The sequence below is a fragment of the Octopus bimaculoides genome, chromosome 11, assembly GCF_046866305.1.
Source record: "Octopus bimaculoides isolate indiv1 chromosome 11, ASM4686630v1, whole genome shotgun sequence".
NCBI lineage: Eukaryota > Metazoa > Mollusca > Cephalopoda > Octopoda > Octopodidae > Octopus > Octopus bimaculoides.
This window is the reverse complement of record NC_142938.1, coordinates 2,933,394-2,958,835: the sequence shown is the minus strand read 5'-3', so window position 1 is coordinate 2,958,835 and position 25,442 is coordinate 2,933,394. Positions and strand designations below refer to the sequence as shown.

The following is a 25,442-nucleotide window of genomic DNA, read 5'->3' as shown; positions in this document are numbered from 1 at the left end:
CCCTCTCCGCACCACTGATGTCATCCAAGGGAAAAGCAAAGGGGCCGATACGGCTTGGCACCAGTGATGTCACAACTCATTTCTACACATGAGTGAACGAGAGCAACGTCAAATAAAGTGTCTTGCTCAAGAACACAACACGCAGCCTGGTCTGGGATTCGAACTCACAACTCACAACATCATAAGCTTGACGCTCTCACCACTGAGCCATGAATAATAATAATAATAATAATAATAATGAAAGCAATAGATACAAATAATCCTTTCCACTTGAGTACAAGGCCTTAGATTTGGGGTAAAGGATTAAGTCGATTACATCGACCCCAGTGCGTAACTGGTACTTATTTAATCGAACCCCACCCTCATAAAAAAGGATGAAAGGCTAAGTCGACCTCGGCGGAATTTCAATAGAAATAGATAATAAAAGCAAAAGTAATAAAAATAAAAGAATTAAGAATTAATAATAACGATAAATATAATTGAACTTACCTCATCCCAACGGTCAAATGTATTTCCTTTTAACAGGGAATCCGGCACTGGGATGCGCCATTGAAACTCAAAGGGCTTGGCCATGGTGCCAGGAATGGTCCGTTGCCTCCAGGGACACTAAGCTGGGGTGGGGGATCAGTTATCTGTCAGAGAAGGAAAGAGAAAAATCAGATGAGTAACGAGAGTCACCAAAATAAGAAATAAAATACAAAGTAAATAATAATAAGAAGAAGAATAATGACAACGACAACAACAACAACAACAATAATAATAATAATAAAAATAGCAAATGCAGTCGCAACGAGGATATTTTTTTTGTTTTCTGTCTGGTTTTAATGGTTCAAAGCATAAGATATTTACTTGCAGGACAAATGAGAAGTTGTGATATTCATGTATTTCACCTGAGTTGTTAGCATCGTAAATGAAGTATTTTCAAGTTGATATCACAAACCGGTTTGATTACAACTATCAACACACCACCACCACCACCACAACCACCACCACTATTGCTAGTACAACTTTCATCTGCCACCACCACCACCAACATAATACTCTGTATGGCCGCCACCACCTCTCCTCTCACTACTACCCCCATGAGCACCTTAAACAACTGGTGTTACAACCACCCTCATCACATGACAACACCATGAGAATAGGGGGAGCAGAATTATTCAACTGATTACCATAATTCTTTTATCCTTTAGTTGTACAACATAATGTAAACAGAAAGGACTAAGGTTCAATACCTGTCACATCCTCAAATTGACGACAGAAAGGCTAAATTTTTAAATTATATATATATATATATATATATATATATATATATATATACATAGAGAGAGAGAGAGAGAGAGAGAGAGAGAGAGAGAGGGCGGGGAGAGTGAGAGGGATGCCAGCATGGCTCTGTGGGGTTAAGAATTTTTCTTTGCAACCAAACAGTTCTAAGATCCTCTCCAATTGCATGGCACCATGCACAAATGCCTTTTACTGGAACCACTGGTTGACCAATATCTTGTAAATGAGATTTTGTGGACAGGAGCCGTAGAGAAGTGCCTATTGTATAGACATATGTGTGATGTATGTAAGCATGTGTTTATATGTGTATGTGGGTGTGTCTTTTGTGTGTGTGTATGTGTGTGTTTGTCCTCACCATCACTTGACAACCGGTGTTGGTTTGTTTACATCTCTGTAAGTTAGTGGTTTGGTAAAAGAGATTCATAAATAAAGTAACAGGCTTTAAAAAAAAAAGGTATTGGGGCTGATTTGTTTGACTAAAAACTTTCAAGGCGATGCTACAGCATGGCCACAGTCTAATGACTGAAACAAGTAAAAGATGAAAGATAAGGGATAAAAGATGCTAAAGACACACTGAGAGAAGACGACACCTAATGAGGACGATGATGATGATGATGATGATGACGATGACAATAATGAAGATGACGACAACAATGGCGATGACAATACCAAGGATGACGATGATGATGATGATGAAAATAACGACAACAATGATGGCAATGATCTATCCTGGCAGTTGTCCTTGAGCACTCCAACTCAAGACTCTCTTTGCTACAGAGAATTTGATGAAATATTCAGGTGCCGCCACTGTGGTTTCCACCTTTGCCACTCCTGCGATAAGACAAGACTCAAAAGCATGGCCAAAGGAACCAATTATCATAACTGCTATTATCATTCTAATATTTTCTTTACTTTCCTATTTACACACTGCAGGTGTTGGCAATAGAAAAGTGTAAACAACATATTCTTTTTCTCATTCAGGTGTGAAAACTTCAGATTTAAACATGTCCCCCCACCACCACCACCACCCTGCCCGGAAGATATTGTCCATTCAAAGCAATGTAGATTTATGTATTGCATTCATTTGGTGCCTAATTGTATTAACTGCTGTTGCTTTTGCTGAGGCTGTTGTTGCTGTTTAGTCTTGTGCTCATTGTTTAGCCCTAGGCCAAACCTGATTCAACAGATCTTATAATCAAACGATTTCCATCTATGGCCATCCAGCTATTTTTTGGGTTTTAAAGAAAACATTGTTTCTAGGTGTGTCTTCGAAGGGTCATTATGCCAGTAATAATAATAATAATACATGTGAAGGTGCATGGTTCAGTGGTTAGAGCAGCATTTCTCAACTAGGGTTCCCTGGAACCCTAGGGTTCTGCAAAAGGTTCCTAGGGGTTCCGCAAGAAAGAGTAAGAAACACAGACACAAAAACATACATACATATATATGGTTTCTTTCAGTTTCCATCTACCAAATCCACTCACAAGGCTTTGTTCAGCCCGATGCTATAGTAGAAGACACTTGCCCAAGGTGCCTCACAGTGGAACTGAACTCGGAACCATGTGGTTGGGAAGCAAGCTTCTTACCATACAACCACACCTGCACCTAAGATTGCACCATTTAGCATATCCATCCTTAATTTCAAGACAGTAATTGGTAATCTGAGGCAGGAAACTGGAAGAGGTGGTAGCACATCGGACAAAATGCTTTGAAGTGTTTCTTTCAGCTTTTATGTTCTGAGTTCAAATCCTGCCCAGGTGAACTTTACTTTTCATCTTTTTGGGAGTTGATAAAATAAAGTACCAATCAATCACTGGGGATCAATGGTGTTGACTTGTCTACCCTTCCCCTCAAAGTTGCTGGCCTAGAACCCTGCAATGAACTAGTATCCCTCTTAGGAATAATGTGATCTCAACCAAATATATGCCACAGAAACCAGTCTTATGAGTCTGAGAACTTGAGAAGAAAGGTGAGTTCTGAGAGATTTGGCTTCAATTTTTGTCATGTTAATGAACTGGAAGAACCACCAGTAAAGTTGACCTCAATGGGATTTTAATTCAGAATGAGAAGGGCCCTGACTAAATACCACAAGGTCTTGCCTGTCTTGCTCAAGAACACATCATGCTGCTGGGAACTGAACTCACAGTCATGAGCCAAACACCCTAACCGCTAAGCCATGCACCTGAGCAGTAACTACTACAACCTAAACACCATTTGTAGAACTGCTTCCAAAACATCAATAGCTTGATGTACTCTGAGAGTCCCCTGAAGTACAATGTAACCTGTTATGTAAGTAAGTGAGGACAATTTAAGTTTTGTGTTCCACCCTAATTAAACAACCCTGGTAGTATTGGTGGTGGTGGTGTTGTTTGGGACGAAACAGCTTTAAAAGTGATGTGTTTATTATATTGTAATGTGTGAATGTGAAACAGAGAATGGTGGTGGTGGTGGTGGTGGTGGTAGTAGTGATGGTGGTGATGGTGGTAGCAGTAATGGTGGTGGTGGTGGTGGTAGTAGTGATGATGATGGTGGTCGTGGATAGTAGTGGTAGTGTTTGTGGTGGTGGTGGTGGTGGTGGTGGTGGTGGTGGTGGTGGTTAGGTCTGTAGAAGTACAGAGAGCTCATGTGGAGCCATGTATATTAACAAAGCGACGCTACAGCTTGGCAATGCTCTACATAACATGAATTAGAAAATTTTACAAATTAATACATGCACGCATTCATACACACACACACACACACACACAATAGAGGTGGGGGTATGACAGGAAACAAGTGGCAGGGAGCATTAAAAAAGCAAAGAAAGGAAAGAACGAAACTGTGTCAGAGTGTCTTTTGTGTAGATGTGAAATGGAAAATATTTGTGTGTTGAGGGGAGGGGCTTCGTCTAGATTTGATTTTTGTCATTTGAATAGAAAAAAAGTCAAACTACAAGTAGAAATAATATTTGCAAACTAAGTCATCAACCCGACCAACCCCTATGAACAGTGAACTCCTGATTAAACACACGCACACATATACACTCACATACATACACACGTGTGCACACATACATACACATACTTACACATATACACATACATATTGAGATTGGCACTCAGCCAGTTATGGTAACGAGGGTTCCAGATGATCTGATCAACAGAACAGACTCGTTGTGGGATTAACGAATCCTTGACAAAGTTCTGAGGGAGATTCAGCATGACACAGAGTGTGACAAGTTAGGACCCCTTTGAAATTAAAGGTACAACTGGGACAATGTGAAATAAAGAGACTTGCTTAAGGACATATGTCACCAGGTATCGAACCCAGGACCTTATGATCTTAAACTGAATACCCAAACCACTTGGCCACATGCTTTCCCCTATACACATAAATATATATACATATATACACATACATACATCATTATCGTCATTGTTATTGTCCAACATCCATTTTCCATGCTGGCATGGGTTGGAATATTTGCAGGAACCAATAAGCCAAAAGTCTGTGCCAAACTCCAATGTCTGCTATGGCATGGTTTCTATAGCTGGATGCCCTCCCTAATACCAATTACTTTACAGAGTGTACTGGGTGCTTTTTACGAGACACTGGTACATCTAGGGTTGCCAAGAAACTCGCAAGACAATGCCTACCATATTGTGAAAAAAAAAATACTTTGGGTCTCAAATGCAATGTTTGACCATTCTTACATGTTTCAGTCTATTAAAACCTTTTCTGCCTGAATATATGTTGCAGAAACTGAAATGTATTTGGTATCACCTCACTTATTCTCAACCCCACCCTCGTCCCTCAAGGGCATGTCTCAACATAGGTATGTAGTGGAGCAGGAGGATAGCAATGACACAGTTGGCAAAGTGGAGGAGCAAATGAGAAGTGGGGCCAGGCAAAAAAGATGTCAAAGCGGCAATAATTGATCTCATCTTGAATCTCTGATGATCAGTTTTCATCAGTTTGATCAATTCAACAATGAGACTCATTGAATTTGTGAATAAGTGGCTGAGTATCCCAAGACAAGCATAATCTTTAACTTTTTAGCATTCAGATTACTCTGTCAAAACTAACGTTTATCTATTCTCACTATTTTAACTCAATGATTCGTTATCTCAGAGCTTTGAGATTTCAATGATGTGATTGCTTGTCACATGCCCTCGAGGGCTTTTCTCAGCACATCTTTGCCGCCATCTCTCACACCATTGCTCTCTTTATCTCACTCACTCGCTCTCTTTATCTTACTCTCTAAACTTTCCCTCCTTTCTTTCTCAACTGGGGTATTTCTGTATCTACTCTACCCTTGTCCCTCTTCACCTTTAATCTCTCAACTGGCACAAACCGCCACCCCCACCTTTATTCTACTCTCCCCTCTACTCCCAGGTGAGGAGTTTTGTCTTGCAAGTTGCTCGGTGACCTTGTCCATGCAGGTGCCACGTAAAAAGCATGCAGTACTCACTGGAAAGTGGTTGGCATTAGGAAGGGAATTCAGCCATAGAAACCCTGCCGAAACAGACAATTGGGGCCTGGTGCAGCAACTGGCTTTGGCAGCTCCCTGTCAAACCGTCCAACCCATGGAAAACTGACATCAAATGATGTTTGTGTATCTTTTATGCCATCAAATACAGTACACACACATACTCACCCTCTTAAGGGGTTTTAGTCAAAGAAATCGACCCCAGGACTTAAGCTTTGTAAATCTAGTACTTATTCTATCGGTCTCTTTTGCCAAACTGCTAAGCTACTGAGATATAAACACACCAGCATCAGTTGTCAAGTGATGGCAGGGGGACAAACACAGACACACACACCTAAATATATACATATATACACACACAACAGGCTTCTTTCAGTTTCCAGGTACCAATTCCGCTCAGAAGGCTTTGGTCAACCTGAGGCTATAGTAAGTGCCACGCAGTGAAACTGAACCTGGAACCATGTAGTTGGGAAGCAAGCTTCTTACCACACATGTATACACACACACACACACACACACATAGGTGGTGTGCAGACTAATGGTTAGGGTATTGAAGTTTGTGGTTAAATAATAGCAGTAGTAGTAGTAGTAGTAGTAGTAGTAATAACAGTGGTGGTGGTGGTGGTGGTGGTATTATTATTATTATTAGTAGTAGTAGTAGTAGCAGCAGCAGTAGTAGTAGTAGTTGTACTGGTAGTGGTGGTGATGTTGGTGATGGTAGTAGTAGTAGTAGTAGTAGTAGTAGTAGTAGTAGTTATTGTATTAGTGAAAGTAGTATTGGTTTTAAATTGCAGTGGTAAGTGGTGATCAGTGATGGCCATGGAGGGAAGGTACATGGTGATACAAGGACAACCAATTTCTAAATTCCAAAATTTTTCCTCTCTCCACAGACGGGAGGGGGGGCGCTTATTATTTGAGATTTCAACGAAGTAATTGTTTAGGCTTAGAACGACATAGCAGGGTAGGTGTGAAAGGCCACATCTGACCTGTTTGAACAGAAAACAGGTAGAATATTTGAGGCTGGATACGGATGAAATAAATGTTAAAAGTTTAAGGTGGCAGGTGGTGGTGGTGGTGGTGGTGGTGGTTTTGGTGGTGGTGGTGGTGGTGGTTTTGGTGGAGGTGGTGGTGGTGGTGGTGGAGCTCCACTGTCAAAATTCAACCTTGAAGAAAATGTGAGGAGATGGCTTCTTAGCGTCAGAAGATATGTTAAACAAATGGCATGCAGGAAGAATGAAGCAGTGAATTATATAGCATCATGGAAGATTCTGTGAAATGGAAACCAGAATAGGAATCGCTCGCTGCAGCACATCGGTTTGTTAATGAGTAAAAATTGAAACTTTAGAAATTCAGAATGTACATATATTTATAGACTGGCTGATCATAATAATAATAATAATAATAATAATAATAATAATAATAATAATAATAATCATGTGTATATATCTGTATTTATATGTGTATGTGTTTATGTGTGTATGTAGGTAGGTATGAGAGAGTTGAAGTTAGTGTTATTAAGAAAATTATCAAAAATAATAAATATTATATACTGGGGAAGAATTTGATATATCTGTAGAGTCTGTGTAATTTATTAGACAGAAATAAAGAGCAACTGGGACTTTGAAGTTTCTTCGACCACAGATCATCAGTCTGTCGGATAAGCTTTACTGGCAAACCTTCAAAGGCACACCATACATATGTATATATGTATGTATGTGTGTTTATATCAATGTACGTATGTATGTATCACTCGTTACTCTAACTCTCATCTGTCATTCATGTTCATTCCATGTAATGAAAGATGGTACTGGAACTACTTATTTCCCATACTTCCTACCACTGCCCTTATAATTTTCACTTCTTTCGCTCACCTTGTGACCCACATGAGGTATCGAATCAAACCTTTTTGTACTTGATGCACTCTGTTACCACCCTTCCTGCTGTCCTGCCAGTCATCACTCATTCTCCCCAATGCCACATGTTATTGCCATCCATCACTTACTCTTACCATTGTCTAACTGCATCATTCTGAATCACTCTGTTTCCACCTTCATACAATAATTCCTTTCCTTAATCTTCTCTTATCCTTCTTTCACCCATTTACCCTTTCAGCCACATTGCTTTCAGTGATCATATGATCAGACATGCTTTGTAGTGAAGAATTTTTAAACTTTCAAAATACAAGACAACCTCTCTCATGCTGGAATCACAGTAACACGAACCCTGTCTGCTCTGTAATGGTTTGGCAAATTAAGGAAGAAAATCTAGGGTTGAGAGGGCCTGCCTTTTAGTTTCATCTTGTTGGGGACAAGACATCCCTTCAAGTGCCATGATACAATACATCCAGTGCCCTCTGTAAAGTGGCTGGTTACAGAATTGACATCCAGTCGTAGTAACCAGACCAAGAGTAAAACAAAGGAGATGTGGTCTTCCAACTTATCTTAACCCCCAATTAGAACTGCTTGGATCTTGAACTTTTCATTTCATTCCAACATCAAGTTTCCTGTAACTGACTTATTTCCTGCCCTCAGAATTGCTGGCCCTCTACGAAAATTATTATTATTGTAAAGGAATAAATTCATAAATTAATGAATTTAAATTTCGCAGAAATATAAATTGGTTCTATTTATATACATATGAATGAAATTAATTATGAGTTACTAATATACATTGACATAAGACGGGGGGAGCTGGCAGAATCGTTAGCACGCCGGGCGAAATGCCTAGCAGTATTTTATCTGCTGTTACATTCTGAGTTCAAATTCTGCTGGGGTTGACTTTGCCTTTCATCCTTTCGGAGTCGATTAAATAAGCACCAGTTACGCAATGGGGTCAATGTAATCGACTTAATCCCTTTGTCTGTCCTTGTTACACAGGGTGCTATTTAGAGGTGATTTGGCTGTTATTTCTAACAGAGTGAGTAACTATTAATATATTATTTGAGGCTGTTGTTGTCGTTGTTGTTGTTGTTGTTGTTGGTGGTGGTGGTGGTGGTAGTGTTGGTGGTGATAAACACATTAATAGCAGCAGTAATATTTGCAAGGAGCATAGTTTAAATCAGCTACATATAATGTTACAACCCTAACCACCGTCACCACCGTCACCACCACCACCACCACCTTTATAAACCGTTTCTTTTCCACCACCATCATCACATAACCACCACCACCACCACCACCATCACCATCACCTTTATAAACCGTTGCATCTCCACCACCACCGTCACCATCATCATCATCATCACTACCTGCAGTTATTAGTGCATTCCAGAAAACTGCACCTGGTGCAATTATTTGCAGGTGTTGACACAAACCTAGCAATGGGCATAGTTACTGTACAGTGCTATCTGCAACACTATTTCCCTGAAAGCCATATGGTAAGGTGTAGGGGGTCGGAGTTGGCAAGCGGAGGGTAATGTTCGGTACTATGCAGTTTGTATTACTGTTACTATGTGGTGGTGGTGGTGGTGGTGGTGGTGGTGGTGGTGGTGTGTTGGATTGGTGTGTTACAGCTTGTGTTACTGCACTGCTTTATGTGCCACACAGAGTAGTGTATCATTGCATGATAAATGGAAACTGACAGACAGACACAGAAGAAGAAGAAGAGAAAAGTCAAGGACAGGAGGCTCTATGAAATCGCTCAGCCTGCTAAAAATAGCAGCCAAATCTCCATCAAACCACACTCTACACTTTAAAAAGAAAAAAAAAGAAAAGAAAAGAAGCTTGCTTCCCAACCATATGGTTCCGGGTTCAGTCCCACTGCCTGGCATCTTGGGCAAGTGTCTTCTGCTATAACCTTGGGCCAACCAAAGCCTTGTGAGTGGATTTGATGGACAGACATTGGAAGTAGCCCATCATATATATATATATATATATATATATATATATATATATATATATATATATATATATATATATACACGGCAAATAAGAGAAAATGCAGAGGATACAAAACGATATGCATCAGTTGGTAGACATTCCAGCGTGTCCATTCATTCAAAAGTATTAGAAAGTATTAGAAGAGTGCAAACACATGTAGTAGCTATGTGTTACAGATATATATGTGTGTGTGTTTGTGGTCTGTGTTTGTCTCCTCACCATTGCTTGACAACTGATGTTGGTGTGTTTATGTCCCCGTAACTTAGCAGCTTGGCAAAAGAGACTGATAGAATAAGTACTAGGCTTACAAAGAATGAGTCCTGGGGTCGACTAAAGGTGGTGCTCCAGCATGGCCACAGGCAAATGACTGAAAAAAATTAAAGAATTAGCTGCATGCACAGATGTGGCTATGTTGTTGAGAAGCTATGTTACAAAGTGACACAGTGGTCAGTGTTACAGAGTGATACACAACAGGTTACGTTACAAAGTGACACAGTGATCTGTTACAAAGTAATGTACAGTGAGCTATGTAATGTTACAGAGTTTGAGACATAGATAGGTTTTAATGAAAGAAGTGTCTCTATTATTTAGAAAGCTATGTTCCTGACTGATATTTGTGTGCAAAGCATTTGTCACCTTCACAGAATAACAATTGCCAATCTGTTTACATTGCACAATGAAAGCCACAGTTCTGGGTCACAAAGAGACACCTACCAGCTGGTCTCACAGACTGAATCACATAAACCTAGTTTTTCGTTTACCACCTTATACACACTAACCTCAAAATACTTTCAGGTAGACAGGAGAGAGAAATGGGAAGCTGTTCATTATTCTTACCAACAGCATTATTAAAAAAAGCAAAAGTAGCATGGAATGCATTTGACGAATAAAATAGACATCATTTTAGCCTTGAAGTTTTTTCAATGCTGAACGAACAAAAATATGCAACTTCTGTTTCATAAGATCTTTAGTGATAACAAATCAAATTTTCCTGATTATTTGACTTTAATTTATCTTTTTATATTTTTTCACTGTGTTTATGTTCTTGTTTTTCAGGTTGTTGAGAAGTTATATATGAATTTGGGATGTTCATTCAATTCCCAAGACATTTACCAGATAATTCATCAACTAGATTTTAAATTTTAGTTCAACACAATTTGAACATTCCAATCTCCAAACGTTTTCAGATACACCATTCCTACATACATGCATACATAGGTGCATGCATAGGTGTGTGCATGTACACACACATGCACACATGCATGCATGCACGCACACATACATACATACATACATTCTTACATACATACACACACGCATACATACACACACATTCAAACATATATACATACATAGGCATTAATGAAAATGTATCATATGAAGGCACTGTGAATAGAGATAGAGTGACCCAAAAATATTACACCAGACTTAGGAAACTATGGCAGTCAGAACTCTACTCTTACAATGAAACAATATCCCATAATGCATTTGCAGTACCAGTGCTGATTCCAACATTTGGGATACTTGATTAGTCTGTAGAGGAAATTCACTCCATAGATATGGAACCCACAAAATCCTGACAACAACTGGGAACTTGCACAGAAACAGTGATGTTGACAGGCTCTACCTAAGAAGAAATGAAAGTGGTAGAGGCCTGAGATCAGTGCAGATGGCCTTCGAATGCCGTATGGTATCACTCGGGCAGCACCTGCTGAACAACAGCAGCAAAAATAAATACATAAATGCAGTCCTGAAAAGTGAAGTGAGCAACATTGTATGAGTTGGCAGTGAACTCCTCAAGAAGCACTCTCTTCCTGATGATCTCCTATACGGTCCCAGAACAGCAAGGCTCCCTTACCTCAGAGAAGACCTGGATGGAAAGCACTCAACATACAAAAAAAAAAAAAAAACACTATGTATGGGTGTGTTGCCCGGAAACTTGAAGAAGACAATAGAATTGACATGAAGCACAGCATGCATCTCTTGAAAACAAGACCACTACATCACATTTCACTTTGAAGGCTGTGCATTTGCAATCCAGGAACTGGAGATTGTCACAAAGTACTTGGTGAACAAGAGAGACAGTGACGCTCTTGTAATCCCAAGATGCAACTGTATGTGTAAGCTATGTCATGTTTCTGTGGAAGACATCACGCATGTGACTAGCAGCTGTCCTAAAATGTTGTCACGCTGTTGTCGCTAAAACAATTTACAATGCCATCTGCAAGAAAGACTGTCCTGAGATAAACTTAGAAAATACCTCTGTTATGGAATACATTCATGTTATGGAATACACTCAAGGAAAACTGGTGGAATATTCCCATCAAAACTTCTGTCAAATGTAAACATAACAGGCCAGATAATGTTGTTTGGGACAGAGGGGCAAAGGTATGTGCCATCATAGAGGTCAGCTGCCCTGCAAATATAAATATCTCTTTGAAAATCAAAGAAAAAGAGGATATCTATGGACAACTGCTTCGAAACCTCCAGCTTCTATTTCAAGACTAAGAATTCATATTTCCTACCAATAGTAATTGGAGCACTAGGTTTTGTTAGTAAATGCTTAAAGGAGAATCTGGATAAACTGGGATTTTCAGAAAGAGAAATTGACCAAATAATTCGTACATTACAAGTGCAATCTGTGAGTGGAACAGTCAACATATGCAAGATTTTTCTCAAGTTCCAAATATGAATTTGTCTGTTAACTACATCCCAAAGATGGAGCTTTATATCTTAGTTGGAAACCGGCTCCCTCCTCAGTGGAAGATATATAATAATTAAAAAATAGAAGATACATACATACATATATACATGCATACAAACAAACAAACAAAAATACCCTGTTGATGTTGAAATTCGAATGAAGGAGTCTTAGATTTAATTTAGAAACTGGCTCTTTCTTTATTGGCAAGAAATCTTGAAATAAACTGAATATTGATGTACATGCACACACACACACACACACACACACACACACCTGTACACACATACATACACATACACTCACACATACATGAAGTTGATTACATCCTTTGTCATTCAATTAATTCATATCGTGCTCTGTATACACCCAACATTTTATTCTGCAACACATTGTATATTCAGCTCCAACAACTGATCATTAGCAGTGAAATGCTGCAGCAAAATTATAAGATATATATGTGTGTGTGTGTGTGTGTGTGTTTCTGTCCATCTTTCTATGTACATATGGAGATATATATATATATATATAATCATATATAGGCAGTTGGTGACCTTTATGTAGTAAAACACACAAAAAAAAATAATAATAAGCGAAACGCAGGTGCACAACTGAGATGAAGGCAGATCTATTTCTACCTTTAATGCATGTAAAGAAAACGGTGTTGTAGAAATGTATGCAGCATGTGTACTACAGCAGTATTATGCATAGCTTAAATACAGAGATTGAAAGGCAGGAGTGAATTATGCCTACCTAATCTACAAAAAAATAAAATATTTTGCATTTTGTGCAGAGTAATCAGAGTAACCTTCATAATTGTATTGAATTAGGTGCATATTTTGCCATAAAAGGAAAATGTTGCTATTGATCTATCTTATTCAAGGTAGGCACTGCCTACCTTGCCTACCCAGGTGGCACATCCCTGGCATATATAGATATATACACATATATAATACAAAGTTATTTTATTGCACAGGGGTAGAAATATAGGAAAAATACAAGTTGAAAATGCACTGAGAATAATTGAAATATGTTCATTATTAATAAATTTTTAAAGCTTTAACCGGTTTCTCAGTTTAAACGGATTTTCAAATAGTTTAAATAGAAAGGCGCGGCTTATGTTGCAACTGTCCTGCTTCTGACTGGTGTTTGAAGTTTGCCCTATTTTTATAGGGAGTTCAGGGCTCAAATTAGTATCTGTTTTGAATAGGATTTGATTGGTAAAGGATAGTCACATGATTGGTCTTAGAAATTTTTGTAGGCATTTTCAACTTTATTTTTCTTTTATATATATATATATGTCACAATACATGGACTGAAGTAACCCAGTGGTACTCATCAAAAAACCCTCCTTAATGTGTCATTCTACAAAACCTATAGAATATATAGTAATATACAAGAGAAAAAGGTAAGGTGTGTATAAAGTCATAAATGACAGAGATATAATAAGAGTAGACATTTTATCTAACAATAAGAAAATTCAAATAACATGACAAATTGTTTTGTAACTATAATTTCTTGTAATGTTGCATTGAGAATTTACTATTTAACAAAGCCTTTCTTTCACCTGGGGGTGTAGCTTAAATTCTACATTATTTGTAAAGAGTTTTTGCATTTTGCATTAATGCAGACATATAAGTGATTTATTTATTGTTAAATATAATAATATAAATTATTTACATGTTTTTAAGTTACAAAACAATTTGTTGTGATATCTGAATTTTCTTATTGTTAAATAAAATTTCATCAAACTATTTCTCTGTCATTTATGACTTTATATATATATATATATATATATATATATATATATATATATAATAATTGCATGGGCTGGCTGTGTGGTTATGAAATTCACTTCTGAACTGCATGGTTTCTGGTTCAGACCCACTGCACAGTAGCGTGGGCAAGTGTTTTCTCCTACATCCCCAAATCGACGAAAACCTTATGATTGGATTTGGTAAATGGAAACTGAAAGAAGCCCATTGTATGTATATATCTGTATATCATCATCATCATTTAATGTCCAAGCTCAATGCTGACATGGGTTGAACAGTGTGACAAAATTCAACAGGTCCAAAAGCTTCATCAGGGTCCGTTTTGGCATGCCTCTTTTAATGCTAATCACATTACAGAATATACTGGTGCCCTTTTGTGGCACCAGCACTAGTGAGGTTACCATGTAGCCTGCAAGACTAAAAGCCCCTTTGACTGAATGGGGCTACAGTAGAGAGGAAGGGAGGTAGTCTTTGGGGTTAGGAGAAAGGACGAGAACAGAACCTGGCCTGGGTATGATACCCTCCTGTATAACTGAGCATTAGAGTCTAGGTCAGAGAATCCTGTATACCTGAGAGCTTGAGTCTAGGTCAGAGAGAGAGCTTCATTAGCATCTGGTATGATGGTATGATGTGAGAGGAAGTCACTGGTACAAGAAACAAAAGAAGCAGAAACTGATAGATCAGAGGTTTTTATCAGATTTACATTTAGACACGGTTGAATGCTGATGTCAATGGCAAATGCATTGCCTCCTCCAAGCTGTTTGAGGATGAGAGCCCATTGGTAAGTAACATAAAACTGAGTATAGATACACATATACACCCACTCATATAGAGATAGGACATTTGAAGTTTATCAGAGACTGGAGTGAATGAAATGAGGAGTAAAACATAAAACGTATAAAATATAAAATTAAAAAAAACAGAAATTTGAAATTATTATCTCCAATAACTCATCTCAGATATTTGGAGATTTAGACATGACATAAGTGCTTTAAGTGAAGTGGTAACAAATTACACGGCAATATTGTTAATATAAATTTCATTTGACTGGGCAAAATGCCAGCAGAGAAGATAATATATACCAGCAGAAGATACTGGTTAAAGAGTACACAGTGTGCCAAAGCAGAAGTGTTTTGGTTAACAACACAACACATCCTGACATCCTGCATGTTAATGCAGTGTAATATAATTCCTAAAGGGCTTTGAGGAGCTCATTCCAAGCATCGATGTTATGTTGTTAAAAGAGATGGAGAGACACAAGGAATGGTTTGGGTTTTTTTCTCTTAGAAATTAATTCAGCATAACTTGGGGAACATTCCCAAAAAATGCCAGTATATTTCTGAAACGAGACACAGAATTAAGTGTGCAGCTGAAATATGTAAAAAAACATCTGCATTAAATTTGAAATCAAGACTTAGGCATTGGCAGGCTAATACTGTATCCACTTCATCATATCATTTCTACACATCCTGCACATTTAGCAGGAACCTTCCGTCAAAGAAGCCTTTACATAATTGTTCAACCTGCTAAAAATACCAGCCAAAGCACACCCTACTGCTATGAAAAGGGAAGGAAGCTTTGAACAAAAGAGTCCTTGAATTACAAAGTGACAGGATGGTCACATTTGGATTACCTTTGATCATAGGCCTATTTCACAAGGACTAAGTTGATTACATCAACTCCAGTGCGTAACTGGTACTTATTTCATCGACCCCGAAAGGATGAAAGGCAAAGTTGACCTCAGTGAGATTTGAACTCAAAATGAAAAGACGGACAAAATACCGCTAAACATTTTGCCCGGAGTACTAACGATTCTGCTAGCTCGCTGCCTTAGTAATAATGATAATAATAATAATGATATGGCTGAACCATTAGCCTGCTGGATGAAATGCTTAGTGGTATTTTGTCTGTCTCTACGTTTCTGAGTTCAAATTCCACCAAGGTTGACTTTGCTTTTCATCCTTTCGGAGTCGACGAAATAAGTACCAGTTACACACTGGGGTCAATGTAATCGACTTAATTCCTTTGTCTGTCCTTGCTTGTCCTCTCTATGTTTAGCTCTCCCAGTGGGCAATAAATAAATAAATAATGATGATGAAGGCTGCTACTACAAGTTGTTTTTTTTCCAATATGAGTTCCGTTTGTATGAGAGGGGGAGAGGGGGTGTTGAGGGGGTGTCATTGTGTGTGTAGGAGACTTTTATGGTTGTTGTAATCTGTTTGAAGAGAAGGAAAAAAGTTTGTGAAAAGCACTAAAGAAATTCCAGGCGGAGCCAGCAGAAAGGGGCCTCCTTATCAGCTGATAGCATTTGGCAATGAAATATTTATTGGCAGAACACAAGGATTTCTGGTTTATATACAATGCCAGGAATTAATCAATGAGCATTATAGTAGAGGAAATGGGAAGTGGTGGCGTTCATGCCTTTTTTGTCTGGCCATTAGATAATGAATTGTGAGGAGGTCAGCTTGGTTACAAACTTTATTTGAGGCTGATAACTTGCAGACAGGCCACTACGTACACTCCATGTTATAATAATGATAATCCTTTCTACTATAGGCACAAGGCCTGAAATTATGAGGGAGGGGAATAGTCGATTACATCGACCCCATTGTTTCACTGGTACTTAATTTATCAACCCTGAAGGGATGAAAAGTTAAGTTAACCTTGGTGGAATTTGAACTCAGAATATAAACACAAGTGAAATACTGCTCAGGCAGAGGTAATAATAATAATAATAATAATAATAGTAATAGTAGTAATAGTAATAATAATAATAATAGTAGACTGCGAGTTATCAGAGTTGTTATGATACTGGGAAAAATGCTTAATGACATTTCATCCTTTTTTTTACGTTCCGAGTTCGAATTCTGCTGAGGTCGACTTTGTCTTTCATCCTTTCGGGGGTCAATGAGATAAGTACCTGCCAAGTTGCCTAAGTTGCCATGCAGTGGTACTGAACCTGGATCCATGTGATTGGGAAGCAAGCTTCTTACTGCACTGCCGCCACACCTGTTCCTACATAACAGCATTAAATTATTGGACTGGTATTTACAATGGTGATGATGATGATGATGATGATTACTAACAATGGCCCTTGGCCTCACATTGTCCTTTTAGGGAGGGGCATCGTCCATTGCATAGCAACCCCAATACTAGACTGGTATTTGCTATAATAATTGATGGTAATAAAACACAAGAGCACATAATTTGGTGGGGAGGGGCCGAAAGCGTGGGGAGAGCATGGTTAATTGTAGATTGACAGCAGTACTTTGCTACTGCTACTACTACTACTACTACTACTACTACTGTTGCTGCTACTGCTACTACTACTACTACTACTACTACTACTGTTGCTGCTGCTGCTACTACTACAACTACTGGGTGTTCAAAAAGTCTCTCGGCAGTGAACCAGAAATCAGCCTAGGAAGTGTTCACATGGAAGTAAAAAAGAAATTAAATTTCTTTCCATACAAAGTGCTGACCATTCAAGAATTGAAGACTACAGATCATGCTAAATGGCTTCATTATTGTCATTGGTTCCAAAACTTTGTTGCCAAAAAAGGCAGAGAGATGTTGTTCAAATATTGTCTATCCATTTGTAGGCCAACTCACTGAAAGTGAAACTAATAATGCATTAAGTCGATTACATCAACCCCAGTGCATAACTGGTACTAATTTTATCGACCCAGAAAGGATGAAAGGCAAAGTCGACCTCAGCAGAATTTGGACTCAGAATGTAGCGGCAGACGAAATGCCGCTAAGCATTTCACCCAGCGGGCTAATGATTCTGCCAGCTCACCACCCCAATAATAATAATAATAATAATGATAATGATAATAGTAATAATAATAATAATAATAATAGTTCTAAATTTTGGCACAAGGCCAGTATGTTCCTGGGGCAGGTTAAGTCGATCACATCAACCCCAGTGCAAAGTTGACCTTGGTGGGATTTGAACTCAGAATGTAAAGACACACGAAATTCCACAAGGTATTTTTTGCTCAGTGTGTTAACAATTCAGCTACCCACCCTTATACTACCCTGTAATAAAGATAATAACAACGGCCACAGTGAAGTTATGAACCTGCGGTACAGATCTTCCAAATACAGAGATGAAGGTGATGGAGGTGGTGGTGATGGAGGTGGTGGTGGTGGTGGTGGTGGGAGTTCAGCCAATTTGCTAAGGAGTTGCAAGAAGATAGGGAGTGGGTGGTGGTGATGGTGCGTGTGTGTGTTAGTGAGGTGGGGTGGGATGGAGGAGACGCATCAGATTAGTTCTTTCAGGGGTCAAGGAATTCCAATACCAATGGTAAATTTCCTCCTTAACATTCCATCATAATATATATATTTACTGAAGCCCAGACTCCATCTCACGTGCTCCCTTCAACACACACACACACACACACACACATATACAACCATAGATATACTAACCAAACACTCACTGATACACACCTTATCTAAATAACACTTAACCCTCTCTTTCTTTCTTACTTTCTCCTTTCTTTCTTTCTTTCTTTCTTACTTTCTCTCTTTCTTTCTTTCTTTCTTATTTTCTTTCTTTCTTTCTTTCTTTCTCTCTTTCTCTTTCTTTCTTTCCTTCTTTCTTTCTTACTTTCTCTCTCTCTTTCTTTCTTTCTTTCTTTCTTTCTCTCTTTCTTTCTCTCTTTCTTTCTGACTTTCTCCTTTCTCTCTGTGTGCCTTTCTTTGTTACTTTTCCATTCATAATTTTGGCACAAGGCCAGCAATTGTGTTGGGGTGGTTTAAATCAATTACATGGACCCCAGTGTCCATCTGGTACTAACTTTATTGACCCTGGAAGGAAGAAAGTCAAAGCCAATCTCGACAGTATTTGAACTCAGAATGTAAAGTCAGACAAAATGCTGCAAAGCATTTTGCCTGACACATTTGCAATTCTGCCAGCTCGGTGCCTTACTTCATAGAAACATCCAATTAGCATCAGTACTTTTATTATTTTTGACCCTGGAAGGAAGAAAAGTTAACCTTGACAGGATTTGAACTCAGGATATATAGGTCTCTAGTTAAACATTGTAAAGCATTTCAACAGATGCTCTTGTGATTCTGGGAACATCCATTTCATTGCAACTACCATTAAGTATTTCTGACCCTTTTTTCCACATTGTTGATGCGTTTATTTGTCCCCAAAGACAACCTTGACTTCTCCCCGTACCATAAACTAGACAGAGCACACTGGCTGCAGAAGATTCCTACAAGAGATCATTATTTAAACAATGCCTTCATGAGATGGACTGCAGTCCATTTATAGACAGAGAGAGACAATGGTAGAATCTGAATGGGTTTGAAATGAAATAGACCTTGCGCGTGTGTGAGAGAGAGAGAGAGAGAGAGAGAGAGAGAGAGAGAGAGAGAGAGAAACAGAGAGGGATAGAGAGAATGAGTGAGATATATAGAGAGACAGAGAGAGGCAGCAAGTTAAAGATGAGAGAGAAAAAGGAGAGAGAAAAGAAAGGGTGAGAAAGATAAATGGAGAGAGAAGAGGAGTGGAATGAGAGAAAGGAATGCAGAGAGAGAGAGAGAGAGAAAAGAGAGAGAGAGAGAGAAAAGAGAGAGAGGGAGACAGACAGACAAACATAAAGATAAAGGAAAATGTAAAGAGATAGAAATGTGGATAGAGAAAAAGACAAAGAGAGAGAGAGAGAGAGAGAGAGATGGAGAGATAAAGGGGGGAGTGAGGGAGGGATGAATGTAGAACGAAGCAACACACTATATAAACATAATTAAAAGTAGTCGCCATTTGTGACAGTAATCGAAGGCAAAGGTCAACAAAAGAAGCTGCTAAGCATCTCTATTAAAACAATCCCTCCACGCCCACCACACACTATTCAACGTTATATAATTCTCTCCTTTCTTACTTTGCTATTTATTTGGTGGGAAATGACTGTTTACTCTTTCTCTCTCTCTCTCTCTCTCTCTCTCTCTCTCTCTCTCTTTAGCTTTTCTTCTTTCTCCCTTTCACTCAATTACTACTTCATTGCAAGCTCTCTCTCTCTCTCTCTCTCTCTCTCTCTCTCTCTCTCTCTCTCTCTCTCTTTCTTTCTCTATCTTTCTTTCTCTTATTCTCCTCTCGTGGGTTTTAATCATTTAATTTACATTCTTTGCTTTTCCTTTCTCTGTGTTAATTTGTAGGCAATTGACCTATACTAAGATGAATAATATATATGCGAGTGTGTGTATGTGTGTATAAATGAATATATATATATGTGTGTATAGACAGACAGAGAGACAGACAGACAGACTGGCAGATAGATAGATAGATAGATAGATAGATAGATAAATAGATAGACAGATGGATAGATAGACACATAGATGGATAGATAGATAGATAGATAGATAGATAGATAGATAGATAGATAGATAGATAGTGATAAATAAGACACACACTCACACCTGTGCCTATACTCTGATGTGGAGTTGTGTGGGTTAGTTGTTAGGATGTTGCAGTCATGATAGTAAGATTGTGGTTTCAATTCCAGGACCAGGTGGTGCATTGTGTCCTTGGGCAAAACACTTCATTTCATGTTGCCCCAGTCCACCCAGCTGGAAAAAAGTGAGTAATCCTGCAACAGACTGGCATCTCATCCAGGAGAGGAGTATATATGCCACAATCCAGGAAACTGGCATTCTTATGATGGGCTCAGGGTTCAGGAAGAACCTTTGACCCCTTGATGTATATTCTTTTATTTTTTTATTTGTTTCAGTCATTTGACTGCAGCCATGCTGGAGCACCACCTTTAGTTGAACAGATCGACCCCAGGACTTGTTCTTTGTAAGCCTAGTACTTATTCTATCGGTCTCTTTTGCCAGACCGCTAAGTTACGGGGATGTAAACACATCAACATCGGTTGTCAAGCGATGATGGGGGCAGGACAAACACTGACACACAAACATATACATACATACATATATATATATATACATACATACATACATACATACATACATATATATATATATATATATATATATATATATATATATATATGACAAGCTTCTTTCAGTTTCCGTCTACCAAATCCACTCACAAGGCTTCAGTCGACCTGAGGCAATAGTAGAAGACACTTGCCCAAGGTGCCACATAGTGGGACTGAACCCAGAACCACTCCTACGCCTATATATATATATATTGGATTTATATGTTCCACTTCTTGTGTCGTTTATTGACGTCTGTCATGTTCTTGTTCCATTGTTTCGATTTACATATATATTTATCTATATACAATTAAACCTTGGAAGAGGCATTATGCCGGTAATAAACACACACACTGGTTCAGTCCTTTATTAATTTATATAGTTTTTTGTTAAATTATTTCATTGCACTCTTGCAATCTATTCAGTAACTTGTCTCTCCACTTCCATTTACAAGTTACTGAAGAGATTGCAAGAGTGCAATGAAATAATTTAACAAAAAACTATATAAATTAATAAAGGACTGAACCAGTGTGTGTGTTTATTACAGGTATAATGCCTCTCCCAAGGTTTAATTGTATTTCTTTCAACACCCGTATCCACATCAAGAATCTTGCACACGAAATACACATACGAAATATATATATATATATATATATATATATATATATATATATATATATATATATATAGTTCAAATTTACAGGAAACAAAAGAAAAAGACAGGTGAGGGAACAACTGGCAGGTGTGTTAGTTTGATGCTTGAGAAAAATGGAAAAGTTTTTTATATGTATACATACGAATATGTACATACTTACATTTATATGTATATATGTATATATATAAAATTTATGTTAATGAGAATACATATATATTCATGTGCAGATCCATGAATACACAAATAAAAGAAAATTAACAAAAGAAGGCAAAAAATTACAATATCATTGAGAGCACTGACGTTGAGTGCACACTATAACATGTTATGACATGTATTATATGACATGATGTCTATGGGATATATGATATATCACATGATGTGATATCCTTAACCTTCAATCATGCTATATGTTTGTGGTCCAGCAGTTGGTTGAGAGATCAGTTAGACAGTTTACACCTTGAGAAATCTTACATAATACGAGCCAAATGAGGGAGACCTCTATGTGGTCAGTCAGCTGGCTAGAAATGGCAGGAAAGATCTCCCATGAATTTTATATCTGTGGTGTATTAAAAAAAGAATGATATATTGGTGGACAAGGACAAAGTTGTCTTTGATAGAAACACAAAAATGGAATAGACAAAATAAGCTGACTGGCTGGATGGATATAGACAGACAGACAGACAGATAGACAGACAAACAGGCAAACAGATAGACAGACAGACAAATAGATAGACAGACAGATAGATAGATAACAGACAGACAGATTGATAGATAGATAGATAAATAGATAGATAGATAGATATACAAATAGGTAGATAGATAGATAGATAGATATACAAATAGGTAGATAGGTAGGTAGATAGATAGATAGATAGATAGATATATTAGCTATATCCTAACACAATTTCTGCTTTACACCTAACATTAAAGTTGGCCTTTAGCAGCATACTGGTGTAATGTGGTGGTGTGGGATGTAGTGGTGACGGTGGTAGCGGCAGTGTGTGTGTGTGGCAAGTTGCATGATGTTGTGAGTGACATGGGGGATTGTCATGTTGTTTGTGTGTGTGTGTAGTGTGCTGCATACGTGTGTTTATTGTGCAACGTATTGTATGCATGTGTGTCATATTATGTGTGTATTGTATGAATGCACCTCGTGTGTGTGTATGTACATTGGGATATGAATGCGTGTGTGTGTATGCATATGTGATGCACATTATCCATGTTCTTATGTGTCTGCAAATGTATGCTGTGTATGTTATGTGTGTGAAATAGGTTTTGTATCATTATGCATGTGTGTGTGTATGTGTGTGTGTGTGTGTGTGCATGCATAAGAGTGTTTGTGCCTGCATGTGTGTGGATGTGTTTGCATCCGTGTATAAGGATATACATGCATCTGTGTGTGTGTGAGTGTGTCATGTATGTAAAGGTACATGCATATGTGTCTGCAAGTGTAAGTATGTTTGCCTGCATATACATACATGTATGTGCATGTGTGCATGTGTGTGTGTGTGTGTGTGCGTGCTCACACGTGTGTGCTTCTTTGTATGTGTTTAATTTGTCAATGTTATAACCAGGCCAGATGACTGTTATAGACTTAGAAGTGGGGGGGAGAAAGGGAGTTAAGGTACCAAAGAGAGTGGGAGGTTAAGAAATGAAGAATGAGAGAGAGAGAGAGCGATTGAGAGAGAGGGGGAAATGAGGGAGACAGAGAGAGAGAGAGAGGGAGTGGTTGAGGTGGTGGCGGTGATGGTGGTGGTTTGCCTCACTGTCATCTAGTTACACCCCACTAGTTAGAGGACTAGGTGGGGATGTTGAAAGGTCGGTGGGTGAAAGGGGAAGGCAGGGTGGATAATGATGTAGTACATTGTGTGGGGGGCGGGGTGAGGCAGTGGGGCTGGCGGGGGTGGGGGGGTGGAGTGGAATAATAGTATTATTATATTGGAATTTCAGAAAATGTCACAGTGGAGATTTATATTTTTTTCAGAAAAGGAGAAAAGAAAGGATGCGTGAGTGAATATGTCTGGTAATATAATTATATACAATTATATATATATATATAATTGTATATATATATAATTGTATTTATATATATACAATTATATATATATATATACAATTATATATATATATATATACAATTATATATATATATATACAATTATATATATATATATACAATTATATATATATATATACAATTATATATATATATATATAATTATATATATATATATATAATTATATATATATATATATAATTATATATATATATATATAATTATATATATATATATATAATTATATATATATATATATATATAATTATATATATATATATATATATATATATATATATATATATATATATATATATATATATATATATATATATATATATATGACTATTTAGTGGCTGTGTGGTAAGTAGCTTGCTTACCAGCCACATGGTTCCAGGTTCAGTTCCACTGCATGGCACCTTGGGCAAGTGTCTTATACTATGGCCTCAGGCTGACCAAAGCCTTGTGAGTGGATTTGGTAGACGGAAACTGAAAGAAGCTTGGTGCATATATGTATATATATATGTGTGTGTGTGTGCGTGTGTGTGTGTTTGTGTGTGTTTGTGCCCCGCCCCCACAACATCGCTTGACAACCGATGCTGGTGTGTTTATGTCCTCATAACTTAGCGGTTTGGCAAAAGACACCAATAGAATAAGTACTAGGCTTACAAAGAATTAGTCCTGGGGTCGATTTGTTCAACTAAAGGCAGTGCTCCAGCACTGAACAGTATATATAAAGGATAAAATCCTTTTAAGAGCAGAAAAATTTGTCAGCAACCAGCCATGATATATATATATATATTTGAAAGAATGAGTAGAGATGGTTTTTTTTGAGGAAATAATTTTTATTTTAATCATAATTAAGATTAAAATAAAAATCATCCCCTCAAAAAAGCCATCTTTATTCATTCTTTGAAATATCCTTAAAACTGTACCAGGAACTTTGTCTTTATTATTCTACTATATATATATATATATATATATATATATATATATATATATATATACATATATACTGTGTGTGTGTGTGTGTGTGTTTTCATGTTTGGTGACACTGTGCCTATGTGCCCATAACTTAGTGGTTTGGCAAAAGAGACCAATAAAATAAGCACCAAGTTTAAAAAGCAAAGAAACACATGGTGTAATTTGTCCAACTAAAACTCTTTAAGGCAATGCCCCAGCATGGCCACAGTTTAATGACAGGAGCAAGTAAAAGAATACACACATGCATAAACACACACATACATGTTTATGTATATATATACATGTACACTTGTGTATACTCACAGATATATATATATACGTATATATATATATCCATATGCACACAAATGATAAGTGCATGTGGCCTTTATCTTCCAGCTTTGCTCTATCTTGCAGCCGGTTTGTGTAAACCGTATTTCCATCATTTAAAATACAAATGCAAATGTAATTTTATACATAACATACATACATACACTTGCAGCACACATACGCACGTACACATGCACACACATGTATATATGTATACCTATATATATAAATACACATATATATATATATATATATATATATATATATACATGCATATATATATATACATACACATATATATATATACATATATATATACATACATATACACATATATACATATATATACATACATATATACATATACACATATATACATA

The 25,442-nt window shown here is 37.6% G+C and overlaps 1 protein-coding gene across 6 annotated transcripts in view; it reads right to left on the bottom strand.

Moving 5' to 3' along the window:
- The window catches only part of LOC106884061 (1-phosphatidylinositol 4,5-bisphosphate phosphodiesterase beta-4), a 122,914-nt gene that overhangs the window by 70,696 nt on the left and 26,776 nt on the right, over positions 1-25,442 (bottom strand). For 5 of the 6 annotated variants that reach the window (XM_089359224.1, XM_089359225.1, XM_089359226.1 and 2 more), the window contains exon 2: positions 490-632. In XM_089359224.1, the coding sequence (XP_089215350.1) occupies positions 490-573 (84 nt within the window). In that variant the 5' untranslated portion in view covers positions 574-632. Of the gene's footprint in view, positions 1-489; positions 633-849; positions 1,017-25,442 lie in introns of those variants that run through there. The other variant, XM_089359229.1, reaches the window with a different exon arrangement.